Source organism: Pseudophryne corroboree, chromosome 4 (assembly GCF_028390025.1).
Source record: "Pseudophryne corroboree isolate aPseCor3 chromosome 4, aPseCor3.hap2, whole genome shotgun sequence".
NCBI lineage: Eukaryota > Metazoa > Chordata > Amphibia > Anura > Myobatrachidae > Pseudophryne > Pseudophryne corroboree.
The window spans coordinates 655,846,157-655,874,081 of record NC_086447.1 but is presented as its reverse complement, the minus strand read 5'-3'; the positions used below and the strand labels follow the sequence as shown (position 1 = coordinate 655,874,081).

The 27,925-nt window shown below is 47.8% G+C and overlaps 1 protein-coding gene across 3 annotated transcripts in view; it reads right to left on the bottom strand.

The window, feature by feature from the left end:
- Positions 1 to 27,925, bottom strand: part of LOC134910117 (kinesin-like protein KIF28) — a 355,700-nt gene that overhangs the window by 287,746 nt on the left and 40,029 nt on the right. For all 3 annotated transcript variants that reach the window (XM_063917785.1, XM_063917784.1, XM_063917786.1), the window contains exons 6-10: positions 8,332 to 8,399; positions 7,794 to 7,936; positions 7,029 to 7,150; positions 5,483 to 5,573; positions 4,136 to 4,190 (exon numbers count right to left, since the gene is read on the bottom strand). In XM_063917785.1, the coding sequence (XP_063773855.1) occupies positions 4,136 to 4,190; positions 5,483 to 5,573; positions 7,029 to 7,150; positions 7,794 to 7,936; positions 8,332 to 8,399 (479 nt within the window). The remainder of the gene's footprint in view (positions 1 to 4,135; positions 4,191 to 5,482; positions 5,574 to 7,028; positions 7,151 to 7,793; positions 7,937 to 8,331; positions 8,400 to 27,925) is intronic.

Sequence of the window (27,925 nt, the reverse complement as noted above, 5' to 3'; positions counted from 1 at the left end):
TCTAGCAGATGCTAAGGCCAACAACGGTACCGCCTTCCAAGTAAGAAATTTGACTTCAACCTCTTGTAGAGGTTCAAACCAATCAGACTGGAGAAACTGCAACACCAAGTTAAGGTCCCAAGGCACCGTAGGCGGTACAAAGTGAGGTTGGATATGTAGAACCCCCTTCAAAAAAGTCTGAATCTCAGGGAGGGCAGCCAATTGTTTCTGGAAGAAGATGGAGAGGGACGAAATCTGGACCTTCACAGATCCCAACCTCAGGCCCACATCCACACCTGCTTGCAGGAAGAGGAGAAACCGTCCGAGTTGAAACTCCACCGTAGGGAACTTCTTGGATTCACACCAAGAAACATATTTCTTCCAAATACGATGGTAATGTTTAGACGTTACCCCTTTCCTGGTCTGCATCAGGGTAGGAATGACCTTCTTCGGAATGCCCTTCCGAGCTAGTATCAGGCGTTCAACCTCCATTCCATCAAACTTAGCCGCGGCAAGTCTTGATAGGCGAATGGTCCCTGCAGCAGCAGATCCTCCCAAAGAGGAAGAGGCCTCGGCTCTTCCTGCAAGAGATTCAGAAGGTCTGCGTACCAAGCCCGCCTTGGCCAGTCTGGAGCAATGAGGATCACCTGAACCCTTGATCTCCTTACAAGCTTTAGAACTCTTGGAATGAGTGGAAGAGGTGGAAACACATACACCGACCGGAACACCCACGGAGACACCAGGGCGTCCACTGCCACTGCTTGTGGGTCCCTCGACCTGGAACAATAGCGTTAAAGCTTCTTGTTGAGACGAGAGGCCATCAAGTCTATTTGGGGTAACCCCCAAAGGTTTGTAATTTCCTTGAACACCTCCGGAAGGAGACCCCATTCCCCTGAATGGAAATCATGTCTGCTGAGGAAGTCTGCTTCCCAGTTGTCTACTCCAAGAATGAAGATTGCTGACAGCGCCAACACGTCTTTCTGCCCAGAGGATGATTCTTGTCACCTATGACATTGCAGCTCTGCTCTTCGTTCCACCCTGTCGGTTTATGTAGGCCACTATTGTTACATTGTCCGACTGCACTTGACTGGCCCAATTTCTTAGAAGATGGGCCACCTGAAGAAGACCATTGTAGGTGGCTCTTAGTTCCAGGATGTTGATGGGTAGGCCAGCCTCCAGACTTGACCACCTTCCTTGGAATGTTTCCCCTTGAGTGACTGCGCCCCAGCCCTGAAGGCTCGCATCCATGGTTAGGAGGACCCAGTCCTGAATCCCGAACCTGCGACCCTCCAGAAGGTGAGGAAATTGGAGCCACCAGAGGAGTGAAATCCTGGCCTTTGGCAACAGACGAATCCTCTGGTGCATGTGGAGATGAGATCCTGACCACTTGTCTAGGAGATCCAGTTGGAAGGCCCGAGCATGGAACCTCCCGTATTGGAGAGCCTCGTAAGAGGCCACCATCTTTCCCAAAAGGTGAATGCAGTGATGAACTGACACCCAGGCTGGCTTCAGTACATCCCGAACCATTGTTTGTATCGCCAATGTCTTTTCCTGTGGAAGAAACACCCTCTGCACTTCTGTGTCGAGGATCATCCCCAGAAAAGACAACCTCTGGGTCGGTTCCAAATATGACTTTGGGAGATTCAAAATCCAACAGTGGACACTGAGTAGGTGCGTTGTAAGAACAATGGACTGCAACAGCTTCTCCTTGGACAAAGCCTTTATCAGCAGATCGTCCAGATATGGAATGATGTTCAACCCTTATTTGCGGAGGAGAACCATCATCTCTGCCATCACCTTGGTGAACACCCTCGGTGCTGTTGAGAGGCCGAATGGCAGGGCCTGGAACTGGAAATGACAGTCCAAAAATGCGTAAACGGAGATAAGCCTGATGCGGCAGGCAAATCGGAATGTGGAGGTACGCATGCTTGATATCCAGGGATACCAGGAATTCCCCCTCTTCCAGACCTGATATCACCGCCTGAGAGACTCCATCTTGAACTTGAGCTCCTTTAGAAAGGGGTTCAGTGATTTTAGGTTCAGAACGGGCCTGACCGAACCATCCGGTTTCGGTACCACAAAAAGGTTTGAATAGTAACCTGTGGTTTGTAAATGAGGAGGAACTGGTACAATGACCTGTGCCTCCACCAACTTAGTACAGTTCCATCTGCCAGTAGAACTGGCAAGCCTGATTTGAAAAATTGGTGAGGAGATTTTGAAATTCCAGTCTGTATCCCTGGGACACAATATCTATCACCCAGGGATTCAGGCCGGACGATACCCAGACGTGACTGAACTGTCTCGCCCCCACCGGCCCCACCTCCAGGCCGTGCGGTCCACCGTCATGCGGAGGACTTTGGCGTACCTAAAGCAGGCTTTTGTTCCTGGGAACCTGCAGCAGCAGGTTTCTTGGATTTAACTCGACCTCCCCTAAAGAAGGTATTGGACGGTTTGGCCTTTCTAGTCTTGTTAGGCCGAAAGGACTGAGATGCTGATGAAGAGAAGTATTTCTTCGGAGCAGGAGCAGCTGAGGGAAGAAACGGAGACTTACCCGCTGTAGCCATGAATATCCAAGCACCCTAAGCTTCCCCAAAGAGAGCTTGACCTGTGTAGGGTAGGGACTCCACACTTTTCCTGGCTTCCGCATCGGCAGACCACTGGCGCAGCCACAGTCCCAGACGAGCTGAAACAGACATGGAAGAGATCCCTGCAGCCATGGAACCCAGGTCTTTCATGGATTCTACCATAAAACCTGCTGAATCGTGAATGTTACGCAAAAACAATTCAACATCCCCTCTATCCATCGCAACCAAATCCTCTAGTAAGGTAGCCGACCATTTTACTATAGTCCTTGCAATCCATGCACTAGCAATAGTGGGACGTAATATGGCTCCTGAAGCAGTGTACATTGATTTAAGTGTATTATCAATTTTTCGATCAGCCGGCTCCTTTAAGGCGGTAGATCCTGGAACAGGTAAAACCATCTTTTTTGAGAGTCTGGACACAGATGCGTCAACAATAGGCGGGTTTTCTCATTTTTTCTATCCTCAGGGAAAGGAAATGCCACCTGGACCCTTTTAGGGATCTGGACATTTTTCTCCAGGTTTTCCCATCCTTTCTCAAATACAGCATTCAATTCCTTTGACGCAGGGAAGGTTAGCGAGGCTTTCTTATTTTCAGTGAAAAAAGCCTCCTCAAACTTCTCAGGTGTGGTATCATTTATATTTAACACATCCCTGATAGAAACACAGTCATATTGCAGCCTCCCCCCCCCCCCCCCCCTTCTACAACCCCCTGGTAGCATTTACAGATAGCTGGAGTTGCTGTGGAGAGACCTTCTTTCCTGGTCAGTGCTGTGCAGGCAGGAAAATGGCACTGAAACGCTGCTGGGTCCGCACTGAGGAGAAGCTCCGCCCCCAAAATGGAGCTGTCTTCCCGCTCTTCTTCTGCTTATACTGACCTGAGGATTTAGTGCTGGCTGAGATCCTGGGACCCTGACAGGCTTCTGGACCAGTGTAGGATGTAGCGCTCGCTCAGGGCACCAATCACAGCGCCGCACCATGTACCGCTGAGCCATCCCCAGAGCGCTCCTACCCTGTTTCCGCCATCTTCACACCGACCCCCCGCATTCTAGGGGGGTCGGTGTCTCACTCGCCTCCGATTCTTCACCTCTGCAAGGGGGTGGCGGCATGCTGCTGGGGCGAGCGGTCCCCTGTGGTGGAGAACAATCAGACTCCTCTGGAGCTCAGTGTCCAGTCAGTGGAGACAGTGGCTCAGACACCGCAGGGTGGACACTGCTCCCCCCCTCAGTCCCTCACTGCAGGGAGGCTGTTGCCAGCAGCCTCCCTGGAAAACAAATAACTATAAAACAACATTTTACTAGGAAAACTCGGGAGAGCTCCCCTACCTGTGACCAGCTCCTCCGGGCATATTTTCTAAACTGAGACTGGTAGGAGGCGCATGGAGGGAGGAGCCAGCCCACACTCTCAAACTCTTAAAGTGCCAATGGCTCCTGGTGGTCCCGTCTATACCCATGGTACTAATGTGGACCCCAGTATGCTCTAGGGCGTAAGAGAAAAATTACTATAAAATACTGTATGTACAGTATGTCTCTTTCATATGTTGGAATAGTTGATCCCATTTCCATAATACATACCCTAGAGCCCTCATGGTTATTTCATTAGAAGCTGCTTGACCAACGTCAGATGATCCTGAAACAGAAGTCAGATGTTGGTGCAGAATTTGTGTCTCTGGAAATATGTAGCCATAACTGAGATTCCTTATCACAATTGTATCTTGATATTGCAAAGTGAAATACATACATTTTCCTATTTGTCGATGCAAGATATGGTCTAAAAGGGCAACAGCCAGGCACCTGATTGTATAATGCATCATCAAAATAGCTGTTGTCAGTTGTCTGTTCTCTGCAGCACAAGCTCTTCTTGACCCTCCTACATATCTGTGTGTGTGTCTGGCGCTGTGACATCACATGCCACATCATGTCCTGGGCACGTCTGACTATGCACATGAAGTGATTAGGTAAAGTTGTCTTCTCTCATTCTTTGACATTAGCTGTATACGTAGGGCACAAGAATAACCAGCACTGTTTTCTTCAGCATAATAAGCTACCCAGTGGTTCCCAAACGTGGTTCTCAAGGCACCCCAAACAGTCCAGGTTTTAGGGATGTCCCTGCTTGTGCACAGATGGAATAATCAAAGTGATTGAGGTACTAATTAAGTCCCCCGTCCCTAAGCATGGATATCTTTAAAATCTGGACTGGTCGGGTGCCTTGAGGACCGCATTTGGGGACCACTGAGTTATGCTTTTTCTACATCTGTGTATGTTTGGATTGCTGGGATTTTTGTGGGTTGTCTACAGAAAACATAAAAGAGGGTAAGAACTGCAGTTTACTCTTAAAGTTGCTCCATCACCTAAAAAAAATGGAGACAAATTATGAGCTGCAGCAACATTTCTGAGAATACAGCTGATATCATTAAAACGGTATGCCTGTGCCCATACTTGCCTTATTTTCCTTCTTAGAGTGGCTACTGTGGTGGAGTGAGGAGAGTTGGGGCTAATCGCTTCAGTTTGCTAATACACTGAGAGTTATTGTTATCACATCCCTATGCCTATTTCAGAATCAAGGTGGCAGGATGAGGGAGGGTAACCTGCTCTCCCAGCAGTCCACGGAGTTACCAAAATCCAGGAATCTCTACAAACATAGCAGGACCGTAGGCAAGTAGGCCCATGCCCAAGAGATGTCACTGGTTTTCTGGGAAGTGAGTGACATACTGAATATTGGTTTCAGCTTGCTTTGAGAGAAGGGGACAGGTCCACTTTTTATTTTACTTCAGAGAGTATAACATATAGTGTATAACAGTGTCCATATTGTTCTCTTATCAAATGTTTTTCACCCCTTATTTTACAATAGACAAACCACAGTGTATGCTCCTAGAAAGGTTTACATTTGTTCTATAGAAATACGTAAAAGGGAATTTGTACCTTCTTGTATAAAGTGCTTAAGTACACCGGACAGCTGTGGATCTTCATTAATGTTCAGGAGATAAGGAAAAGCCTGCATCATGCGTCTCTCCTGGAATACAGTAAGTACAAGTTTAAGCTGAGAGGCTGATATACTGTACTAAAGCTTCTAAAACAGACAGTTGTGGTGTTGCTCAAATGCAACCAATAAGATTCTAGTTATCATTTCTCTATTGCAATGGAAATAAAATATTGTTCAGGAAGTTCTTCCCAACTGCTGTAGGAGTTCCTACAAATATGTTGCACTTGCAGGTTGCTTTGCTTTCACCCTACTGTCATCCCAAACCAGCTCAGTGGGGTTTAAGTCTGGAAACAGCTGGCCATTATATGATTTGAAGCTTATCGCTCTGTTCTTTTCCTCAAAACTAATTTCAACATAACCCGCAGGTATGTTTTGGGTAATTATCTTGCTGTAGGAAGAACTCTTGACCAATTAGGCGTAGACCAGAGGCTTTTGCATGATTTTGTAAACGTATGTGGTAGCCCTTCTGCTTCAAGGTGCCAGTAAGTCTGTACAAGTTGTCCACTCGGGATCCAGAAAAAGAGCATCAGGCTTAGATTCATGTGTTGATAAGACCCTTTTTCAAACTTCAGTAAACCACTGACAGTGCTTCATGGCCCAAGCAGGCATCTTTTTCATTGCTGCTCAACTGCTTTATCTTCTTAAGTTATTACTTGTTCCTTAAAAAAGGCATTTTTAAACTTTGAAATTTACAGTATTCTTTGGTCTGTGCAAACCTTATTGTTTTACTTTGGCAGTTTACTGCTTATCTTTGGGTAATTTCAAGTTACGCACTAGACTGAAATGCTTGCGTTTCAATTAAAACTGAAAAATTGTGTAAAATATATATATATATATATATATATATATATATATATATATATATATATATTAGTCCAAGTGCCCGGCACTCAAACGGTTTACTATAATTACTTGCTGTGGTGCCCTCTTAAGCTTGTATAAGTTATTTGTAGACGCAGTATTTAAGCAGCACTCACCAGACTGAAGATCAATTAAAATAAAAGACCTTCATTGGAGTCCTGGATTCCAATAAAGGTCTTTTATTTTAATTGACCTTCAGTCTGGTGAGTGCCACTTAAATACTGCATATATATATATATATATATATATATATATAATCAGAGCAATGTGCGGCACTCAGGTTTACAGGAACAAAAAGTCACCACTGTCCGCCTGTTCAACGTTTCAATTTTACTTAGAAAATTGTCATCAGGATAAAAAATATTTTTTACCCTGATGACAATTTTCTAAGTAAAATTGAAACGTTGAACAGGCGGACAGTGGTGACTTTTTGTTCCTGTAAACCTGAGTGCCGCACATTGCTCTGATTATATTCACCATTTGGAAAGTGAAGGCACCAGGGAACTCTGCACGTGTAATTGGAGTGCCGGACCCTTTGCAGCATATATATATATATATATATATATATATTTATTTTTATATATATATATATATATACACACACATCAATGCCATATGTCTGACCTGTGTGATTACGACATACTGTTGCTCCCACTCTTTCCTGGCCTCCTGTAACTGGTGCTCCCAAGTCATTTCCATGGCCTGAATACGCAATTCATTTTCTGTAAGCAACCGACGCAGTTCTTCTGAAATTGTGTGAAAACATTAACATTACATATTATAGTCGCTTATTGAACGCTCAGTTAAAAAAATGTGAGTCTAAAACAGGAATATAGAATGGTCATTTAATAATAACAACTAAGGGGGTGATTCAGACCTGATCGCTGGGCTGCAAACTTTGCTGTTCTGCGTTCAGATTGCCGCCTCCCCCAGGGGGGAGTGTAAATTCGCCATGCAAGTGTGCGATCCCATGTGTATGCAGAGCTACAAAAATCCACTTTATGCAGTCTGTGCGCAGCCCAGGACTTACTCCTACAGTGCGATGAGAAGAGGCTCTTCGGGGCCGGAGATGATGTCAGACACCCTCCGTGAAAACGCATGGGCACGCCCACTCCCAATAAACGGTCAGTTACCACCCAAAAACGGCTTTCTCATGTCAATCACCTTGCGAACGCCCGTGCGATCGGATTTTTCACATCATCCCATCAATGACCGGCGATGACCGTTGTTTTTGTCCGACACACATGCGCATTGCGGTGCATACACATGCGCAGATAGTTACTACCTAATCGCCTGACTACCTAATCGCCTGCTGTGCGAAAATGCACAGCAGCGATCAGGTCTGAATCACCCCCTAAGATAGACTGATGTCACAGATATATAACTTGCTTGTTTCTTGCTCCACCCTTTTTCCTGATTTCCCCAGTCCTGCCAGTCGGGACAACAACTTGTTATTTTCTGCTTTCAGCTCTTTAATAAGATGCTCTGTGGGACTTGCATTGATTACAGCTTTGTTCTTAATTTTCTTTGCTCTAGCAGATGAACATAAAGCACATTGGTTTATATTGCAGAGTAATATCATGCTGTGTTACTTCCATAAGGCCAGTTACCCATTGGTATTAAAAGCATGCTATTACTAGCATTTATTAAGGTCAATGGTTTCCCGGTAACTCCACAACTACTTCTGCAGGTATCTGTTGTTGAAAATAGCTTTGTCATCTTTTTGACACGCTTGCTTCATTCATTTACATTTATTACATGTCAATGTAATGTGAGCCCCATGTAGCTGCCGCCTGACCATGGGTGCAAGCTGGTTACACACATGTGCCTTCTATGTTTTATCTTAACACCAGTAGGTAACCAGCCTGAGACTTACAACACAAAATACAAATGATTTCTATAATTACGTAGGAAAACATAAACCTACCTTTCAGCATATCTGAGCGTTGACAAAGTCTCTTCATAGCATATATCTGCTGGACTCACTGCTGCAATCTAAGAGAAGATATACGTGTGATAATACAATAAATGTAACATAATCCAACAGATTTATTAGAAAGCATAGTGTGTTTGAAGTAAAATTTCTCTTTAAGACACACAGTCACCTTATGTCTTTGTATCAAACTGTCCATCTTGCAGACATGAGATGAATTGCTAAGAATTACCTCCTCCCTCACTACAAGAAGTGTACTTTGCTTCCAGTTGTATAAATGTATCCTACAGTATGTATTTTGTGGTAGTACATACTACAGTATTTCTAGATTAATTTGCTAGTGAATCCTCTGCAGTGGAGTGTGATTCTGGTAACACAATGTTGGGACTTTGTCTAATGTCTTTTACTTCTTTGTATAAAAAAAAAAGGAGGATTTTGGTACTTACCGATAAATCCCTTTTTCGGAAGCCATAGGGGACACTGGCACAACTTCAAGACTGTGGGGTGACGACGATGGTTTACAGGGAGCTGGCACTTTAAATAATCTAAGAAGTGAACAGGCTCCTCCCCCTCTATCCCCCATAATCCCTCAGTTATGAATTAGTCGAAAGGAGACGGGAACAAGAGAACAAAACTATACGAGGGAAGAGAGCATATAACCATTAAACCCAACAAACAACAAGGAAAGCAAGAGAACAGCGATGGGCAGGCGGCCAGTGTCCCCTATGGCTTCCGAAAAAGGGATTTATCAGTAAGTACCAAAATCCTCCTTTTTCTGTCAGCCACTAGGCGACACCGGCACAACTTCAAGACCATGGGACGTCCCAAAGTTTCCCCCCTGGGCGGGAGATCGCTGAGGAACTTGCAAAACAAGACAGCCAAACCGTGAAAATGAAGCCGCAAAAGTATCAAACTTGTAAAATTTAGCAAACGTATGAAGACTGGACCAAGTGGCTGCTCTACAGAGTTGACACGTGGTAGCCCCCTACTAGCGGCCAATGAAGACCCAACTGAGCGTGTAGAGTGGGCAGCAGTGGATAATAGAGGTCACCTAGATTGGTGTAGATAGGCCTGACGAATAGTCAACAGAATCCAGTGGGCCATGGTCTGCTCAGTAGCAGGCCACCCTCGACGCAGGAGATCATAAAGCACGAATTAAGCATCAGACTTTTGTAACGGTGCTGTTCGTTCCACGTAGATCTTCAATGTTCTTACTACATCCAGGGAAAAAGGTGTCCCAGAGTCCTCCTGCAAGGACGGTACCACGATAGGCTGATTGATAAGAAAAGCCGACACGACCTTGGGAAGAAAAGAAGCATGTGTTCTCAACTCTGCACTATCAGGATGAAAAATCAAGTAGGGAAGATTACAAGATAAGGCACTTAGGGAGTAATTCAGAGTTGATCGCAGCAGCAAATTTGTTAGCAGTTGGGCAAAACCATGGGGGGTAATTCCAAGTTGATCGCAGCAGGAAATTTTTTAGCAGTTGGGCAAAACCATGTGCACTGCAGGGGAGGCAGATATAACATGTGCAGAGAGAGTTAGATTTGGGTGGGTTATTTTGTTTCTGTGCAGGGTAAATACTGGCTGCTTTATTTTTACACTGCAATTTAGATTGCAGATTGAACTCACCACACCCAAATCTATCTCTCTCTGCACATGTTATATTATCTGCCCCCCCTGCAGTGCACATAGGCCCTCATTCCGAGTTGTTCGCTCGTTGCCGAGTTTCGCTATATTGCGATTAGTCACTTACTGCGCATGCGCAAGGTTCGCAGAGCGCATGCGCTTAGTTATTTTACACAAAAGTTAGGTATTTTACTCACGGCATAACGAGGATTTTTCATCGTTCTGGTGATCGGAGTGTGATTGACAGGAAGTGGGTGTTTCTGGGCGAAAACTGGCCATTTTATGGGTGTGTGCGAAAAAACGCTGCTGTTTCTGGGAAAAACGCGGGAGTGGCTGGAGAAACGGGGGAGTGTCTGGGCGAACGCTGGGTGTGTTTGTGACGTCAAACCAGGAACGAAACTGACTGAACTGATCGCAGTGGCAGAGTAAGTCCCGAGCTACTCAGAAACGGCAAAGAAATTTCTATTCGCAATTATGCTAATCTTTCGTTCGCAATTCTGCAAAGCTAAGATTCACTCCCAGTAGGCGGCGGCTTAGCGTGTGCAATGCTGCTAACAGCAGCTAGCGAGCGAACAACTTGGAATGAGGGCCATGGTTTTGCCCAACTGCCAAAAAAATTCCTGCTGCGATCAACTTGGAATTAGCCCCCATGTGCACTGCAGGTAGGGCAGATATAACAATTGCAGAGAGAGTTACATTTGGGTGGGTTATTTGTTTCTGTGCAGGGTAAATACTGGCTGCTTTATTTTTACACTGCAATTTAGATTTCATTTTGAACACACCCCACCCAAATCTAACTCTCTCTGCATGTTATATCTTCCCCCTTGCAGTGCACATGGTTTTGCCCGACTGCTAACAAATTTGCTGTTGCGATCAACTCTGAATTACCCCCACTTAATTCAGACACCCTCCAGGCTGAAGCTATGGCCAGTAGAAAAACAGTCTTCCAAGTAAGATATTTAAGGGCTGCTTCTACCAAGGGTTCAAAACAGGGTGATTGTAGATAATCCAGCACCAGATTTAAATCACATGGAGCTGTAGGAGGAACAAACGGAGGCTGTACCTGTGGGACCCCTTGTAGGAAAGTTTACACATCCGGTAGGAGCGGCAGGCGTTTTCTGAAAGAAAAACGATAAGGCAGATACATGAACTTTCAGGGATCCTACACGAAGTCCGGAATCTAAACCTGCCTGAAGAAAAAGTAAAAACCGTGAGATACGAAAAGAATCTGATTGAAACCCTTTTCGGTCACACCAAGAGAAAGAAGACCGCCAGATGCGATGGTAATGGGTTGCTGTAACAGGTTTTCGTGCATGCAACATCGTGGGAATCACACATTCTGGAATCCCTTTGCGTTTTGGATGTCTGCCTCAAAAGCCATCCCGTTAAACATATCCGTGGTAAATATGGATACACGAAGGGCCCCTGTTGGAGTAGATCCGAACGCAGAGGTAGAGGCCAAGGATCTGTTAGCAGAAGGTGCAGGTCTGAAAACCAAGCTCTCCGAGGCCAATTTGGTGCCAACAAGATCACCATGGTTGACTCCCTTTGATTCTCTTGAGAATTCAAGACAATAGAGGGAACGGGGGAAATGCGTATACTAGGTTGTACGGCCAAGGCCCGGCCAGGGCGTCTACAGCTTCCACCTGAGGATCTCATGTTCTGGAGATGTATCAAGGAAGCTGATAATTGAGACAGAATGCCATGAGATCCACCTCTGGACACCCCCAGCGTTGTGTCAGAGCGTCGAACACCTCTGGGTGAAGTGCCCATTATCTCGGAAGTAGATCCTGATGGCTGAGGTAGTCTGCTTCCCAATTGTCCATTCCTGGAATGAATACTTCTGAGAGTATTACAGCGTTGCATTCTGTCCACTGGAGAATGCGTCACCTCTCGCATTGCTTGGCGACTGTGAGTTCCTCCCTGTTTGTTTACGTACGCTACAGCAGTAGCGTTTTCTGATTGAACCTTTACTGCCTTGGATCAAAGAATGCAGCTTGTAGATCACTCTCAGTTCCAACACGTTTATTGGCAACAGTGATTCCTGTGGAGACCAATGGCCCTGAAGATGAAAGTCCAACACAACCACGCCCCATCCTCTGAGGCTGGCATCCGTTGTTAGGAGCATCCAGTTCCATACTCCAAAATGCCTGCCCGCAGTGAGATTGTGCAGCTGGAGCAACCAAAGAAGCAAAAGTCGTGTCTCTGGAGTTAGCCAAACTAACTGTTGAAGGTGTAGATGCGACCCCAACCATTGATGCAACAGATCCAACTGGAAAGGACGTGAATAAAAACATCCGGACTCCAGAGTTTTGAAAGCAGCTAATACCAGTTGTGGCTTGAGAACAGCTTGGACCAGTTTCTGTATACTCAGAGCTTTGTCTTGAGGCAGAAAAACTTTCTGTATATTGGTGTCCAGGATCACACCGAGAAACTGGATACGCAGTAACAGCTCAAGGTTGGATTTCCGAAAATTGATTATCCATCTGTGTTCCACTAACACATTGTTTGTTAATAGAGCAGGCTCCTGGAGAATGAGATCGGATGGAGCTTTGAGGAGGAGGTCGTCTAGGTATGGAATTATTGTGACTCCCAATGATCTGAGGTGAGCAATAATCACAGACATGACCTTGGTAAACACCCTGGGGGCTGTGGACAGGCTCTGAACTGAAAATTATCCTGTTGAATCACGAACCTGAGAAATGCTTGGTGAGGTTCCCAATTCCGAATGTGGAGATATGCATCCTTGATGTCTAGAGATAGCATGAATTCCTTGGGTTCCAGGCTCGAAATCACAAAGTTGAGCGACTCCATCTTGAACCGGTAATAAGACAGAAACTGATTTAATGATTTCAGATTCAGGATTGGTCGTACAGTACCGTCCGGTTTTGGTACTATGAAAAGATTGGAATAGTAACTCTTCTTTCATTGAAGCAGTGGTATCGGCATTAACACAGCCGATTCCACCAAGGACTGTATTGCACTTTGTAGGGCCAAACATTTGTCCAGAAGAAGTGGAAGACTTGTCGTAAAATATTTATTTGGCAGCAAAAATTGGAAATCTAACTTGTACCCTTGGGAGATGATATTGCGAATCCACACATTGTCTGATATTTTGAACCAGGCATCCTGAAAGTTTAGAAGCCGCGCTCCCACCGTACTTGGGCCCCAGTGAGAAGGGAGACCATCATGCCATGTCTTTTCTGCAGGCTTTGGGCCTTGACGAGCAATGACCTCTACCTCACAAGGGTTTATTTCTAACGCGTCCCCTAAAAGGTTGCGTTTAACGAAAGGACCGAAAAGAAGTTCCATTATAAGAGCGCTTAGGTGGTGGCGGAAGGGTTGGTAAGAAGGTAGATTTACCACTCGTAGCCTGAGAAATTAATGAGTCTAGTTCTTTTCCAAAAAGAATGTCACCTATAAATGGAAGTGCTTCTGCCGCTCTTTTTGACTCAGTGTCTACTTGTCATGACCAAAGCAATCCTCTGGCTGCAATAGATCCTCGAGTTAACTTGTCCGATATCTCTAGACGCTTCTCCTAGGTATATAGCTAATTCCTAAATATGTTCCGCTAAGATCATTACTTCTTCTATCGGAACTCCCTCTTGTAAGTCCTTTATAACCACTTAACTGGCATGGTCAGATTTCATGCAACTGCGTCGTCCCACCCTGTACCCCCCATTTTTGACGAGGAGATCCGTTCTGCAGATGTACATAATATAATGTTTAAATATTTAAAAAAATACTTTTTCAACTTTATTAAATAAAATAAATTTGAAAAAACAATGGATAGAGAGGAGTCCACTCGAGGTGATTTCCGTCATTTATCCATCATAGCTGATGGAAACAAATAAGTACTGAGGAATCTTCTGGGCATCTGAAACCGCTTATCCGGGTTTTTCTAAGCCTCCGTCAGCTGATCATCCAGTTTCTTTGAAAAAGGATAAGTAACCATGGAATGCCATTTTTCTACCAAATAACGTAGTGTCTGGTGAATCCGGTGTCGTCATCTCGGAAATGTTCAAAACTTTTCTTGTAGCCAAAATAAGAGGTTCAACCCCTTGAGAAGTATCCGGTGTAACTTCGTCATCCGCGTCAGTATCGCCTTCATCCTGAGAGAAAAGCTCTTCCCCGGATTCATCGGACTGAAGAATTAATGGTGCTGGGCATTTCTTAATCTTAGACACCGTCTGCGGCTGTTTACTGGACGTGCCCAAGCGTTTTGTGAGATCTTCTACCGACTTGGCTAGCCCTGCCACCCAGGGTGGTTCCGTAGCAATAGAGGATACCTCATTTTGAGGTATATCCCTAACCATCTCACGAGTCTTGCGTAAGGCAGCCACCTCAGTATGTAATTGTGAAATGGTTCCTGAGAGCGCTACCGCCCAGGGGGAGAAATTTGTGTCTTGGGACAGAAACACATGCATCACAGAGGGAGGAATCGTCTGTGTGGGCTTTTTTGTTACACTTTGCACAGATGAATAATTTTTGTGACACCTTATTCGCTGGTCCCTTGTCTGCCATTGTGACGGACAAGGTGGAGACAAAGGCAATTGACATAAATACTCTCAATAATACAGACAGAGTGAAAAAAGAGCGGAATATCAGAAAGATAGAGTGAGGTATAATATTGGAATGACTCCCCTATTCTAATTCCCCTCAGCCCCAGCCTGTATTTGTGCAGGCTCTTGACAGTCTGTAGCAATGTGCACCTGTCTCAATGTGCACCATGGGGGTCATTCCGAGCTGATCGCTAGTTGCTGTTGTTCGCAGAGCAGCGATCAGGCTAAAAATCAGCATTTCTGCGCATGCACCGCAATGCGCACGCGCGACGTACGGGTACAAAGGTGGTTTTGCACAGGTTCTAGCGATGTTTTCATTTGCACTGGTGGCCGCAAGAAGATTGACAGGAAAGGGGCGTTTCTGGGTGTCAACTGACAGAACAAAGAGAGAATCAGATTTCCTAATAGAAGCAGTTCTCTTCACATAGATACGGAGAGCCCGTACCACATCCAAAGACTGCTCTTTGGGAGACAAGTCAGGAGAGACCAGGGTCGGAACCACAATCTCCTGGTTAAGGTGGATCGAAGATACCACCTTAGGTAAATATCCGGGACGAGTTCGAAGAACCGCCCAGTCACGGTGAAAAATCAGATATGGGGAACTACAGGATAAGGCACCCAAATCCGACACTCTTCTAGCGGAGGCAATAGCCAGCAAAAACACCACCTTAAGGGAAAGCCACTTAAGGTCAGCTGAGCCAAGAGGTTCAAATGGGGACTCTTGCAACGCCTCCAACACCACCGACAAGTCCCAAGGAGCCACAGGCGGGACATAGGGAGGTTGGATATGCAACACACCCTGAGTAAAGGTATGAACATCAGGCAAGGTCGCAATTTTTCTCTGAAACCACACCGACAAGGCAGAAATATGAACCTTGAGGGAAGCCAAACACAAGCCTACATCTAGGCCCTGCTGCAGAAAAGCCAAAAGTTTGGCTGTTCTAAACTTGGAAGCGTCATAACTGTTAGATGCGCACCAAACAAAGTAAGAATGCCAGACCCTAGGGTAAATCCGAGCAGAAGCTGGTTTCCGGGCCCGCAACATAGTTTTAATGACCGCCTCAGAAAAACCTTTAGCCCTCAAGACGGAAGCTTCAAGAGCCACGCCGTCAAAGACAGTCGGGCCAGGTCCTGGTAGACACAGGGGCCCTGAACGAGGAGATCTGGGCGTTGTGGAAGTATAATTGGATGCTCTGACGATAGGCCCTGCAGGTCTGAGAACCAATGCCGTCTGGGCCACGCTGGAGCTATGAGAAGCAGGATTCCTCCTTCTTGCTTGAACTTCCGAATTACCTTGGCAGGAGTGACACTGGAGGGAACACGTACGGCAGCCGAAACCTCCATGGCACCGCCAGCGCATCCACGAATGCTGCTTGAGGATCCCTTGTCCTTGCTCCGAAGACCGGAACCTTGTGATTGTGTCGAGACGCCATTAGATCCACATCTGGAAGGCCCCACCTTTCCACTATGAGTTGAAACACTTCTGGATGGAGGCCCCACTCTCCGGTGTGTACGTCCTGACGACTGAGAAAGTCCGCTTCCCAATTCAGGACTCCCGGAATGAATATTACCGATATGGCCGGTAGATGGCGTTCCGCCCATTGAAGAATCCGTGAAACTTCCTTCATTACCAAGCAGCTGCGACTTCCGCCTTGATGATTTGTGTAAGCCACTGTGGTGGCGCTGTCTGATGGTACTTGAACAGGACGGTTCTGTATTAAATGCTGGCCCAGGTTCAATGACTTGAAGACCGCCCGCAATTCCAGAATGTTGATCGGGAGGAGAGACTCCTCCTTGGTCCACCGACCCTGAAAGGAGTGTTGCTCCAACACCATGCCCCAACCCCTTAGACTGGCATCAACAGGACCCAGTTGGATATCCAGAAGGGACGGCCCCTGCACAATCGTTGGTCCTGGAGCTACCAGTACAGCGACAGACGGACCTCCGGAGTCAATGAGATCCTGTGAGACCTGATCCGGTGAGTCAAGCCATCCCACTTGGCCAGAATCAGCCTCTGGAGGGGGCGAGAATGGAATTGAGCATACTTCACCATGTTGAATGCTGACACCATGAGGCCCAGCACCTGCATCGCCGAATGTATCGACACTTGCGGGCGAGAGAGGAAGCAACGAATCCTGTCCTGAAGCTTCAGGACTTTCTCCTGAGACAAGAACAACCGTTGGTTGTGAGTGTCCAATAGCGCTCCCAGGTGCACCATGCTCTGAGCAGGGACCAGGGAGGATTTTTTCCAGTTGATGAGCCACCCGTGGGCTTGCAGAAACCGGACAGTCAGATCCAAGTGACGTAGGAGAATTTCTGGGGAATTTGCCAGGATCAACAAGTCGTCCAGATACGGTAGGATCCTGACCCCTTGACGGCGGAGTTCCGCCAGCATCACCGCCATAACATTGGTGAAGACTCGCGGAGCCGTGGTTAAACCAAAAGGTAATGCCCGAAACTGGTAATGGAGGTTGCCAACCGCAAACCTCAGGTATTGCTGATGCAACGCTGCTATAGGAATATGCAGGTAAGCATCCTGTATATCCAGGGAGACCATATAATCCCCAGGTTCCAAGGCCAGAACAATAGAGCAAAGGGTTTCCATACGGAATTTGGAGATTCTCACAAACTTGTTCAATGCCTTGAGGTTGAGAATGGGCCGGGAGGACCCATTCGGTTTCGGGACTAGAAACAGCGGAGAATAGTACCCCTGGCCCCTCTGAGCAAGAGGCACCTGTACTACCACTCCTGTGTCCAGGAGGGTCTGTACCACTGAATGTAGAGTCTTTGCCTTCACCTGATCCGAAGGGACGTCTGTCAGGCAAAATCGACGAGGGGGACGGTTTTTGAATGCTATGGCGTAACCTCGAGTGACGACTTCCCGTACCCAGGCATCGGAAGTGTTCTTCAACCATTCCTGGGTATACCCTAGAAGACGGCCCCCCACCCTGGGGTCCCCCAGGGGGAGGCCCGCCCCGTCATGCGGCAGGCTTATCGGTCTTGGAAGCTGGCTGATGGGCAGCCCAGGCTCTTTTGGGCTTCGGCTTACCAGGTTTGGAAGTGCGGGCCTGTTTGTGGTACGTCTGACCTTTTGCTTTACCTGAAGGATGAAAGGGATGAAAGGAAGTACTTTTAGCCTTCGGCACAGAAGGATCGGTACTTGGCAGACAGGCAGTATTGGCAGTAGCCAAATCAGCCACTATCTTATTTAAGTCCTCCCCAAACAGAATATCTCCCTTAAAAGGGAGTACCTCCAGGATTTTTCTAGAATCCAGATCCACGTACCAGGATCTCAGCCACAATATCCGGCGAGCCAGGACTGACGTAGTAGAAGCCTTGGCTGCTAGAATACCGGCATCAGAAGCCGCCTCTTTAATATAGTGAGAAACTGTGACAATATATGACAAGCACTGTCTAGCATGGTCAGAAGAGATTTCAGCTTCCAACTTTAGGGCCCATGCTTCAATAGCTTCTGCAGCCCATGCCTTTGCGCAGCACCCGTGAGGGTGTAAATCGCTTTCAGACAACCTTCCACACGTTTATCCGTAGGCTCTTTCAGAGACGTGACGGTAGTGACAGGTAGAGCTGAGGAAACCCCCATCCTTGCCACATGCGAGTCCACTGGAGGAGGCGTCTCCCAATTTTTTGACAGCTCTGGCGCGAGGGGATAGCGAGCCAGCATCTTTTTGTGAGGCACAAACTTCTTCCCTGGATTTTCCCAGGATTCCTGACGTATATACACCAGGTGATCAGAATGAGGTAAAACTTGTTTAACCACCTTCTGACGCTTGAACCTATCTAGTTTCTTAGAAGGGACGGATGGCTCAGGATCATCCGTAATCTGTAGAATCAACTTAATAGCCTCCAAAAGATCAGGAACATCCACTTGTGAACTACCCTCCCCATCAGCAGTATCTGTGTCAGAATCTGTGGGGTCAGTGTAAGTGCCATCTTCATCAGATGAGGTGTCAGTGACAGCAGTGGATTGTGAGGAGGTAAGCGCTCGCTTAGAGGACCCCTTGGTCTTAGGCGAGCGAGGGTCAGACTTTTTAGTAGTCAAAGACTGGTTCAATTTCCTCAATTGAGCGGACAAGTTATCTGCCCACGGCGGGTTAGCAGCGGGGACCACATACGGTTGAACCAGCATAGGAGGTCCCATAGGGGGCGTTAGTTTAGTAACTAGCGTATTCAGAAGTGTGGAGAAAGTAGCCCACGGCGGGTCATTATGGACCCCCGTTGCCACAGTCCCACTGGGAGGCAAGGAGCACCCAGAACCAGAGCCCTCAGCTGCTATATTCTCCTCATAGGGATCTGTGGCGTCAGCAACACCGGTAGTGTGTTCAGCCCCAGAACCGTTACCCTCAGAAGCAGACATGATATAACTTACAATATCAGGTAACACAGTACAATTGTCAGCAGCACAATGGCCCTCATTCCGAGTTGTTCGCTCGCTAGCTACTTTTAGCAGCATTGCACACGCTAGGCCGCCGCCCTCTGGGAGTGTATCTTAGCATAGCAGAATTGCTAACGAAAGATTAGCAATTCTGCTATTAATAGCAGAATTGCTAACGAAAAATTAGCAATTCTGCTATTAAGTATTTCCTTGCAGTTTCTGAGTAGCTCCAGACCTACTCCTAGATTGCGATCACCTCAGTCCGTTTAGTTCCTGATTGACGTCACAAACCCGCCCTGCGTCCGGCCAGCCACTCCTCCGTTTCTCCAGCCACTCCTGCGTTTTAACTGGCACGCCTGCGTTTTTTAGCACACTCCCTGAAAACGGACAGTTTTCTGTCCAGAAACACCCACTTCCTGTCAATCACACTACGATCAGCAGAGCGATTGAAAAGCTTTGTTCGCCCGTGAGTAAAATAGCATAGTTTTGAGTAAAATTGCTTAGCGCGTGCGCCCTGCTGTGCATACGCATGCGCAGAACTGCCGGATTTTAGCCTATTAGCAATTCTGAAAAAATAGCAGCGAGCGAACAACTTGGAATGACCACCAATACCTCTTGCCCAAACCCCTGCGCAGTGTAGTCAGCACAAGCAGGGATGACTAAAATCACAGAGAAAAATACAATTAGAGTATATCTTGTGAATATCCTATATTACAGTATTATAAACCTGACGTACCAAGCCCCTTCAGGTTATAGAATATAGGGATAGCAAGTTGAGTGAGAGAGAGACACGAAATGAAATTCACCCAGCAAGCTAATGCACACACATATAGTCACAGTTGTACAATGCAGAGGTTATTACAAACAATAATACTGCTCTGGACTAGCTTATATATAGCTATGTAGTCAATAGATATAACACTGCACAGTAAAAAACTGGATGTATATCACAGGGTACTTGTACCAGAGAACCCTGACTAAATGCACTTTTACTTAACTATCACTGTCTAAATGACATGTAGAATACTTAAGTGTCTTGTAAAGTCACAGCACTGACTATCAGGCGGCTTTACAAAGGAGGATTTGCCCAAGCAGTCCCAGGAACAGTGTAGCTGAGAGAAATGGCGCCCAAACACTGACTGGGAGTGAGGGAGAGACAGATATGCAGCTCCAGGGTGGGAACATTTACAGTAAATGGCGCCCTGGGGGAGGGGCTACAGGTCTAAGCCTTAGCCCCTCTGTTGGCTTAACCACCTGGTACTGCGGGCCAATATAAATAGGTTTATGAGAGAAAACCTGACCTGTACCCTTGCCTTGGTGGCCTAGTGGGGTCGCCTGTATGCCACAGTGTCCACCGCCAGCTGCGCCGGATCGCGATACAGCATGGGTCCCGCGAACGGGACCCACTTACCACCTCCCGAAGTGCGCCCACGCGATCCCGGAGAGCCCCAGCCGTGTGTGTCTAACTGGAAGAAAACCGGAGCCTCCTGCTGTAGTTACCCGGCAACCAGGGCATGGGAGTGTACAGCGCCGCAGGGGAGAGATGGAGCTGCAGTAGTGAATGTCTCCTGACATTTACACACTGCTGCTGCCCTTGTAGTCTTCACTTTTTCTTCACAAAAAGCTCTTCTTAGGGCTGCCTGGAGCAGCCCCTCTGTTATGTGTCTGCTTACTGCAGCACCAACTACAAAACTGAGATCCTGTGCAGGGAGGCGGAGTTATAGAGGAGGCGGCGCTATGCATCTTGGGAACAGTCAAAGCTTTTGAACCTGTTGGTGCCTCGGATCAAGATCCTACTCTACAACCCAATGTCTATCCTTGTGGAGCCCAGTGTACCCCGCAGCAGAAATGTCTTTTAGCCACACTTTCAGAAATTTGAACATTGTACATAAATGGATAGTTCATGTGTTGCCAGATTATGGAAGATACAAGAGAAATGGCAGCACGGATGGTGTAATGGTAAGCATTACTGCCTCTCAGCACTGAGGTAATGGGTTCAATTCCCACTATGGCCATAACTATGTAGAGCTTATATATTCTCCCCGTGCATACGTGGGTTTCCTCCGGGTACAGTAGCGGCTTTTGCCACGGGCAAGCAGGCTGTTTTCCCGGGGCGCCACTACCCCAAGGGCGCCGCGGATGCGCCAAGAGCCGCTACTCCTAATCCCCCCTCACCCCGGCTGCAGCAGGTGCCGTGGGCTGTGTGGCCGCTGACTGACGCTAGAGGTCATAATTGACCCCTAGTGTCAGTGCGGCGCTGCTGTGGGAGAGACGTCATGACGTCTCTCCCAATGAGAGGAGCCGGCGGCCAGAGACAGCAGCGGCAGCGGTCCAGAAGCAGGAGAGGGTCTGGTAAGTATTTTTTTTGTTTGTTTTTCTTCTTTGCAAACGGCGCTACTACAGGGGGCACAACTACAGTGGGCACATACTGGGGGCACTACTACAGAGGGCACTGCTACGGGGGGGACAGCTACTGGGGGCAAATTAACTGGGGATACAGCTACTGGGTGCACTACTACATGGGGCACTGCTACTAGGGGCACAGCTACTGGGGGCAAATCTGCAGGGGGCACATACTGGGAGCACTACTATGGGGGGAACAGCTACTGGGGGCAAATCAACTGCGGGAACAGATACTGGGGCACTACTACAGGGGGCACTGCTACTGGGGGCAAATCTACAGGGGGCACAACTAATAGGGGCACATGCTGGGGGCAGTACTACAGGGGGAACAGATACTGGGGGCAAACCAACTGGGAGCACTACTACAGGGAGCACAGCTACTGGGGGCACAAGTACAGGGGATAACTGTGGCCATGCCCCTTCCCTATGAAGAAGCTATGCCCCTATTTTTGATCGCGCACCAACTCTATTTTACAGTGGAGCGGGGGGGGGGACGCCACAGGAAACTTTCATCCTGGGTGCCACAAGGTCGAGAACCGTCCCTGTCCAGGTACTCCGGTTTTCTCCCACAATCCAAAAATATATTGGTAGGTTAATTGGCTCCAAACAAAATTAACCATAGCGTGAATGTGGGTGCACGTACATGTGGTAGGGAATATAGGGGTACATTTACTAAACAGTGATACGAGCGGAGAAGTGAGCCAGTGGAGAAGTTGCTCACGGTAGCCAATCAACACTGAAGTTACATCTATAATTTGCATACTATAAAATTATACGGGAAAAAATAGGATTTTGGTACCTACCGGTAAATCCTTTTCTCGTAGTCCGTAGAGGATGCTGGGGTCCACATTAGTACCATGGGGTAGAGACGGGTCTACCAGGAGCCATTGGCACTTTAAGAGTTTGAGAGTGTGGGCTGGCTCCGCCCTCTATGCCCCTCTTACCAGATCCGGTCTAGAAACTGTGCCCGAGGAGACAACATACTTCGAGAGAAGGACTTAACACAGATAGTGGTGAGATTCATACCAGCTCACACATACAAGGCACGTCAAGACAACTAGCTTGAACTACTCAGCAACAGATGAAACATTACTTACCAAGTAACAATGCAGTACTCAACTAAAACGAAGTTGTACTGAATCAAATAACAACAGCAGGAAAATGAAGCGCTGGGTGGGCGCCCAGCAACCTCTAAGGACTATGAGAAAAGGATTTACCGGTAGGTACCAAAATCTGATTTTCGCTTACGTCCTAGAGGATGCTGGGGTCCACATTAGTACCATGGGGATGTATCAAAGCTCCCAGAACGGGAGGGAGAGCTTGGAGGCTCCTGCAAAACTGATTGACCGAACTTCAGATTATCAGCGGCCAAAGTATCGAACTTGTAGAACTTTGCAAACATGTTCGACCGAGACCAAGTTGCAGCTCGGCAAAGTTGCACTGCCGACACACCCCGGGCAGCCGCCCAGGAAGACCCCACTTACAAGTAGAGTGGGCCTTAAGAGATCTTGGATACGGCAGTCCTGCCATTGAATAAGCTTGCTGGATAGTGAACCTAAACCAGCGAGAAATAGTCTGCTTAGAAGCAGGACACCCAATTTTCTTGGGATCATATAGGACAAACAGAGAGTCCGACTTCCTGTGATGAGAAGTTCTCTTCACATAAATCTTCAGAGCCCTCACAACATCCAAGGACTTTGAAGTAATTGAGGAGTCAGTAGACACTGGCACCACAATAGGTTGGTTGATATGAAAAGCCGACACAACCTTTGGAAGAAACTGCTGACGAGTCCGGAGCTCATCTCTATCTTCATGGAAGATCAAGTAAGGGCTTTTGCATGATAAAGCCCCCAGCTCGGAGACACGTCTAGCAGAACCTAAGGCCAACAAAGTGACCGCCTTCCATGTTAGAAATTTGAGCTCCACCTCTTGTAGAGGCTCAAACCAATCCGACTGGAGGAACTGCAACACCACGTTAAGGTCCCATGGCGCCGTAGGCGGAACAAAGTGAGGTTGGATATGCAGAACTCCCTTCAAAAAGGTCTCAACCTCAGGGAGGGCAGCCAATTGCTGAAAGAAACCGGATAAGGCTGAAATCTGGACCTTCACAGATCCCAACCTCAGCCCCATATCCACTCCTGCCTGCAGGAAGAGGAGGAAACATCCCAGTTGAAATTCCACCACAGGAAACTTCTTGGACTTACACCAAGAAACATATTTCTTCCAAATACGATGGTAATGTTTGGACGTTACCCCTTTCCTAGCCTTTCTTCAGAATACCTTTCCAAGCAAGAATCAGGCGCTCAACTTCCATGCCATCAAACGTAGCCGCGGTAAATCTTGATAGGCGAACGGCCCCTGCTGCAGCAGGTCCTCCCGAAGAGGAAGAGGCCTTGGCTCTTCTTGCAGTAGATTCAGAAGGTCCGCGTACCAAGCCCTTCTTGGCCAATCTGGGGCAATGAGGATCGCTTGAACCCTTGTTCTCTTTATGAGCTTTAGTATTCTTGGGATGAGTGGGAGTGGTGGAAACACATACACTGACTGGAACACCCACGGAGACACCAGGGTGTCCACTACCACTGCCTGTGGGTCCCTCGACCTGGAACAATAACGCCAAAGCTTCTTGTTGAGACGAAAGGCCATCATGTCTATTTGGGGTGAGCCCCAAAGATCTGTTATTTCCTTGAAAACCTACGGATGGAGCCCCCACTCTCCTGGATGGAGATTGTGTCTGCTGAGGAAGTCTGCTTCCCAGTTGTCTACTCCCGGAATAAAGATGTCTGACAGCGCCAACGCGTGTTTTCTGTCCAGAGGAGTATTCTTGTCACCTCTGACATTGCCGCTCTGCTCTTCGTTCCGCCCTTTCGGTTTATGTAAGCCACTCTTGTTACGTTGTCTGACTGCACTTGGATGGCTTGATTTCTCAGAAGAGGGGCTGCCTGAAGTAGACCGTTGTAGACGACTCTTAGTTCCAGGATGTTGATGGGCAGGCCGGCTTCCAGGCTTGACCACCGTCCTTGGAAGGTTACTCCTTGAGTGACTGCTCCCCAGCCCCGAAGGCTCGCATCTGTTGTTAGCAGGACCAAGTCCTGAATCCCAAACCTGCTGCCTTCTAGGAGGTGAGGCAATTGGAGCCACCAGAGGAGAGAAATCCTTGCCCTTGGCGAAAGACGAATTCTCTGATGCATGTGGAGATGAGATCCCGACCACTTGTCCAGGAGATCCAGCTAGAAGGGCCGAGCCTGGAACCTCCCATTCTGGAGAGCCTCGTAGGAGGCCACCACCTTTCCCAATAGGAGAATGCCTTGATGAACCGACACCCGGGGTGGCTTCAAGACATCCCGGACCATGGATTAGATCACCAACGCCTTGTCCCACGAAAGAAACACCCGCTGCACTTCCATATCCAGGATCATTCCCAGAAATGACAATCTCTGGGTTGGTTCCAAATGTGACTTTGGAAAATTCAGAATCCACCCGTGACTCTGGAGCAGTCGCATTGTGAGAACAATGGATTGCAGCAGCATCTCCTTGGACAATGCCTTTATCAGGAGATCGTCCAGATAAGGAATGATGCTTGTGGAGTAACATCATCATTTCCGCCATCACCTTGGTGCTGTGGAGAGGCCGAATGGTAGGGCCTGGAACTGAAAATGACAGCCCAGCAATGCAAAGTGGAGATAAGCCAGATGCGGCAGCCAAATCGGAATGTGAAGGTATGCATCCTTGATATCCAGTGATACCAGGAATTCCCCTCTTCCAGACCTGATATCACCGCCCTGAGAGACTCCATCTTGAACTTGGACTACTTTAGAAAATGGTTCAACGATTTTAGGTTCAGAATGGGCCTGACCGAACCATCCGGTTTCGGTACAACAAAAAGGTTCGACTAGTAACCCTTGGTCAGCATGTGAGGTGGTACCGGCACAATAACCTGTGCCTCCACCAGTTTTTGGACAGCGTCTTGAAGCACTGTGCTGTCCTCCAACAGAGTTGGTAAACCCCGACTTGAAAAAACGATGAGGAGGGAGACTTTGAAACTCCAGCCTGTATCCCTGAGACACAATATCTACTACCCAGGGATCCAGGCCGGACGATACCCAGACATGACAGAACTGTCTGAGTCTCACTCCCACGGGCCCCACCTCCGGGCCGTCCCGTCTACTGTCATGCAGAGGACTTTGGGGTACCTGAAGCAGGCTTTTGTTCCTGAGAACCTGTAGCGGCAGATTTCTTGGACTTAACCTTACCTCCCCTGAAGAAGGTATTGGATGATCTGGCCTTTCTGGGCTTGTTAGTCCAAAAGGACTGCTGCACAGCTGAGGAGAAGGATTTCTTCAGAGCAGGTGCTGCTGAGGGATGAAACGGTGACTTACCCGGTGTAGCGGTGGATATCCACGCGTCTAGAGCTTCCCCAAAGAGAGCCTGACCTTTATAGGGTAGTGACTCCACACTTCTCCTGGATTCCGCGTCGGCCGACCACTGGCGGAGCCACAGTCCCCGACGAGCTGAAACAGACATGGAAGAAATTCCCGCAGCCATGGAACCCAGGTCTTTCATCGATTCTACAATAAAACCTGCAGAATCATGAATGTTGCGTAAATACAATGCAACGTCATCCCTATCCATCGTATCCAAATCCTCAATTAAGGCAGCCGACCACTTCACTATAGCCTTTGCAATCCATGCACTTTCAATATTGGGACGTAATATGGCCCCCGAAGCAGTGTACATTGATTTCAGAGTATTATCAATTTTCCTATCTGCCGGCTCCTTTAAGGCGGTAGATCCCGGTACCGGCAAAACCACCTTTTTTGAGAGTCTGGACACAGATGCATCAACAATCGGCGGGTTTTCCCACCTTTTCCTGTCCTCCTCAGGGAAAGAAAAGGCCACCAGAATCCTCTTAGGGATCTGAAACTTCTTTTCAGGTTCACCCATGCTTTTTCAAATATAGCATTCAGCTCTTTTGACGCAGGGAAGGTTAGCGAGGCTTTCTTATGTTCAGTGAAAAAAGCCTCCTCAACCTGCTCGGGTGTGGTATCATTAACATTCAACACATCCCTGATAGCCTCTATCAACAATTGCACCCCCCTTGCAAGAGATGCGGACCGCCACAACACATCCCCATCACCATCTGTAGTGTCAGAAACGGTATCCGTGTCGTCTTGTGTTACCTGCACAAGCGCACGTTTGTGGAGGTATATAGCGGGGTGACCCGAGGTACCAGACAAGGGCCATACAGCCATAGAGGTCTGCAATACCTGGGTTGCAGATTCATTACTGGTAACCCTGTCAGAAATCTGAGAAATCTAAGTCTTGATAGAGGAAAACCACTCTGGTCCCCTTGCTGGAATCTGTGCTAAACCAGTGCTAACCTGATTACATGGAATGGGACCACCCTGGGAGGATAAATCCTCTGCAGCATATGACACTGTATCCCTAGACATTGCTACAGGTGACCACCAAACACTCCACACACACACAGGTGGGGGTAAGACAGAGTTTCCCCCCCAAGAATGGCAAGAGAGAGACAGAGATTGGAACCAACCCACACCAGCTCCTTAATAGGACACACAGTCAATATAGCAGCCTCCCCTCCCTTCTACAACCCCCTGGTACCGTTATACAGTAAGCTGGAGTTGCTGTGGAGGGACCAGTATCTTCCTTTCAGCTCTGCATGCAGGAAAATGGTGCTGGAACGCTGCAGGGTCCGCTCTGAGAAGCTCCGCCCCCTTAATGGAGCTGTCTTCCCGCTCTTCTGATGTTTAAACTGGCCTGAGGAGTGTTGCTGGCTGAGATCCCTGGACCTCGACAAGCTTGCTGACCAGTATGTGGGGTAAGCGCTGGCCCTGGGCGCCCTTCACAGCACCGCACTATGTGCCTATGGTACCGTCCAGGAGCGCTCCATCCCCATTTTCCGCCATCTTCACACTGGCCCCACGCTTGCTAGGGGGTCGGTGACTAACTCACCACTCACTTCAGCTCTGTAAGGGGTCGGCGGCATGCTGCTGGGGCGAGCGGTTCCCCTGTGGCGGAGACCGATCAGACCTCTCTGGAGCTCAGTGTCCAGTCAGCGGAGTCAGTGGCTCAGACCCCGTAGGACGGACACTGCTCCCCCCCTTAGTCCCACGCTGCAGGCAGGCTGTTGCCAACAGCCTCCTGTAAAAAAAATAAACTCTAAACTAAACTTTTCTAGGAAAGCTCAGGAGAGCTGGTAGGAGGGGCATAGAGGGAGAAGCCAGCCCACACTCTCAAACTCTTAAAGTGCCAATGGCTCCTGGTGGACCCGTCTATACCCCATGGTACTAATGTGGACCCCAGCATTCTCTAGGACGTAAGAGAAAAAGGTATTTTGTTTCCCCCAGCACCCTGATTCATAACAGTAACCAGATTTAAATCCCACACAATATTAGAATTCAGAGATCTCGGTTACATATATTTGTGCAAATGTATGAATAAGCCCCAAAGCCGCGTCGAGGCCTCTCTGTATATTTGGGGTCCCTAGCACTATATCTAGGTGCAGGATGTGGCACTCCAAAAAATTCAGAGAGGCCTTGACGCAGCATTGGGGCTTATTCATACATTTGCGCAAATATAT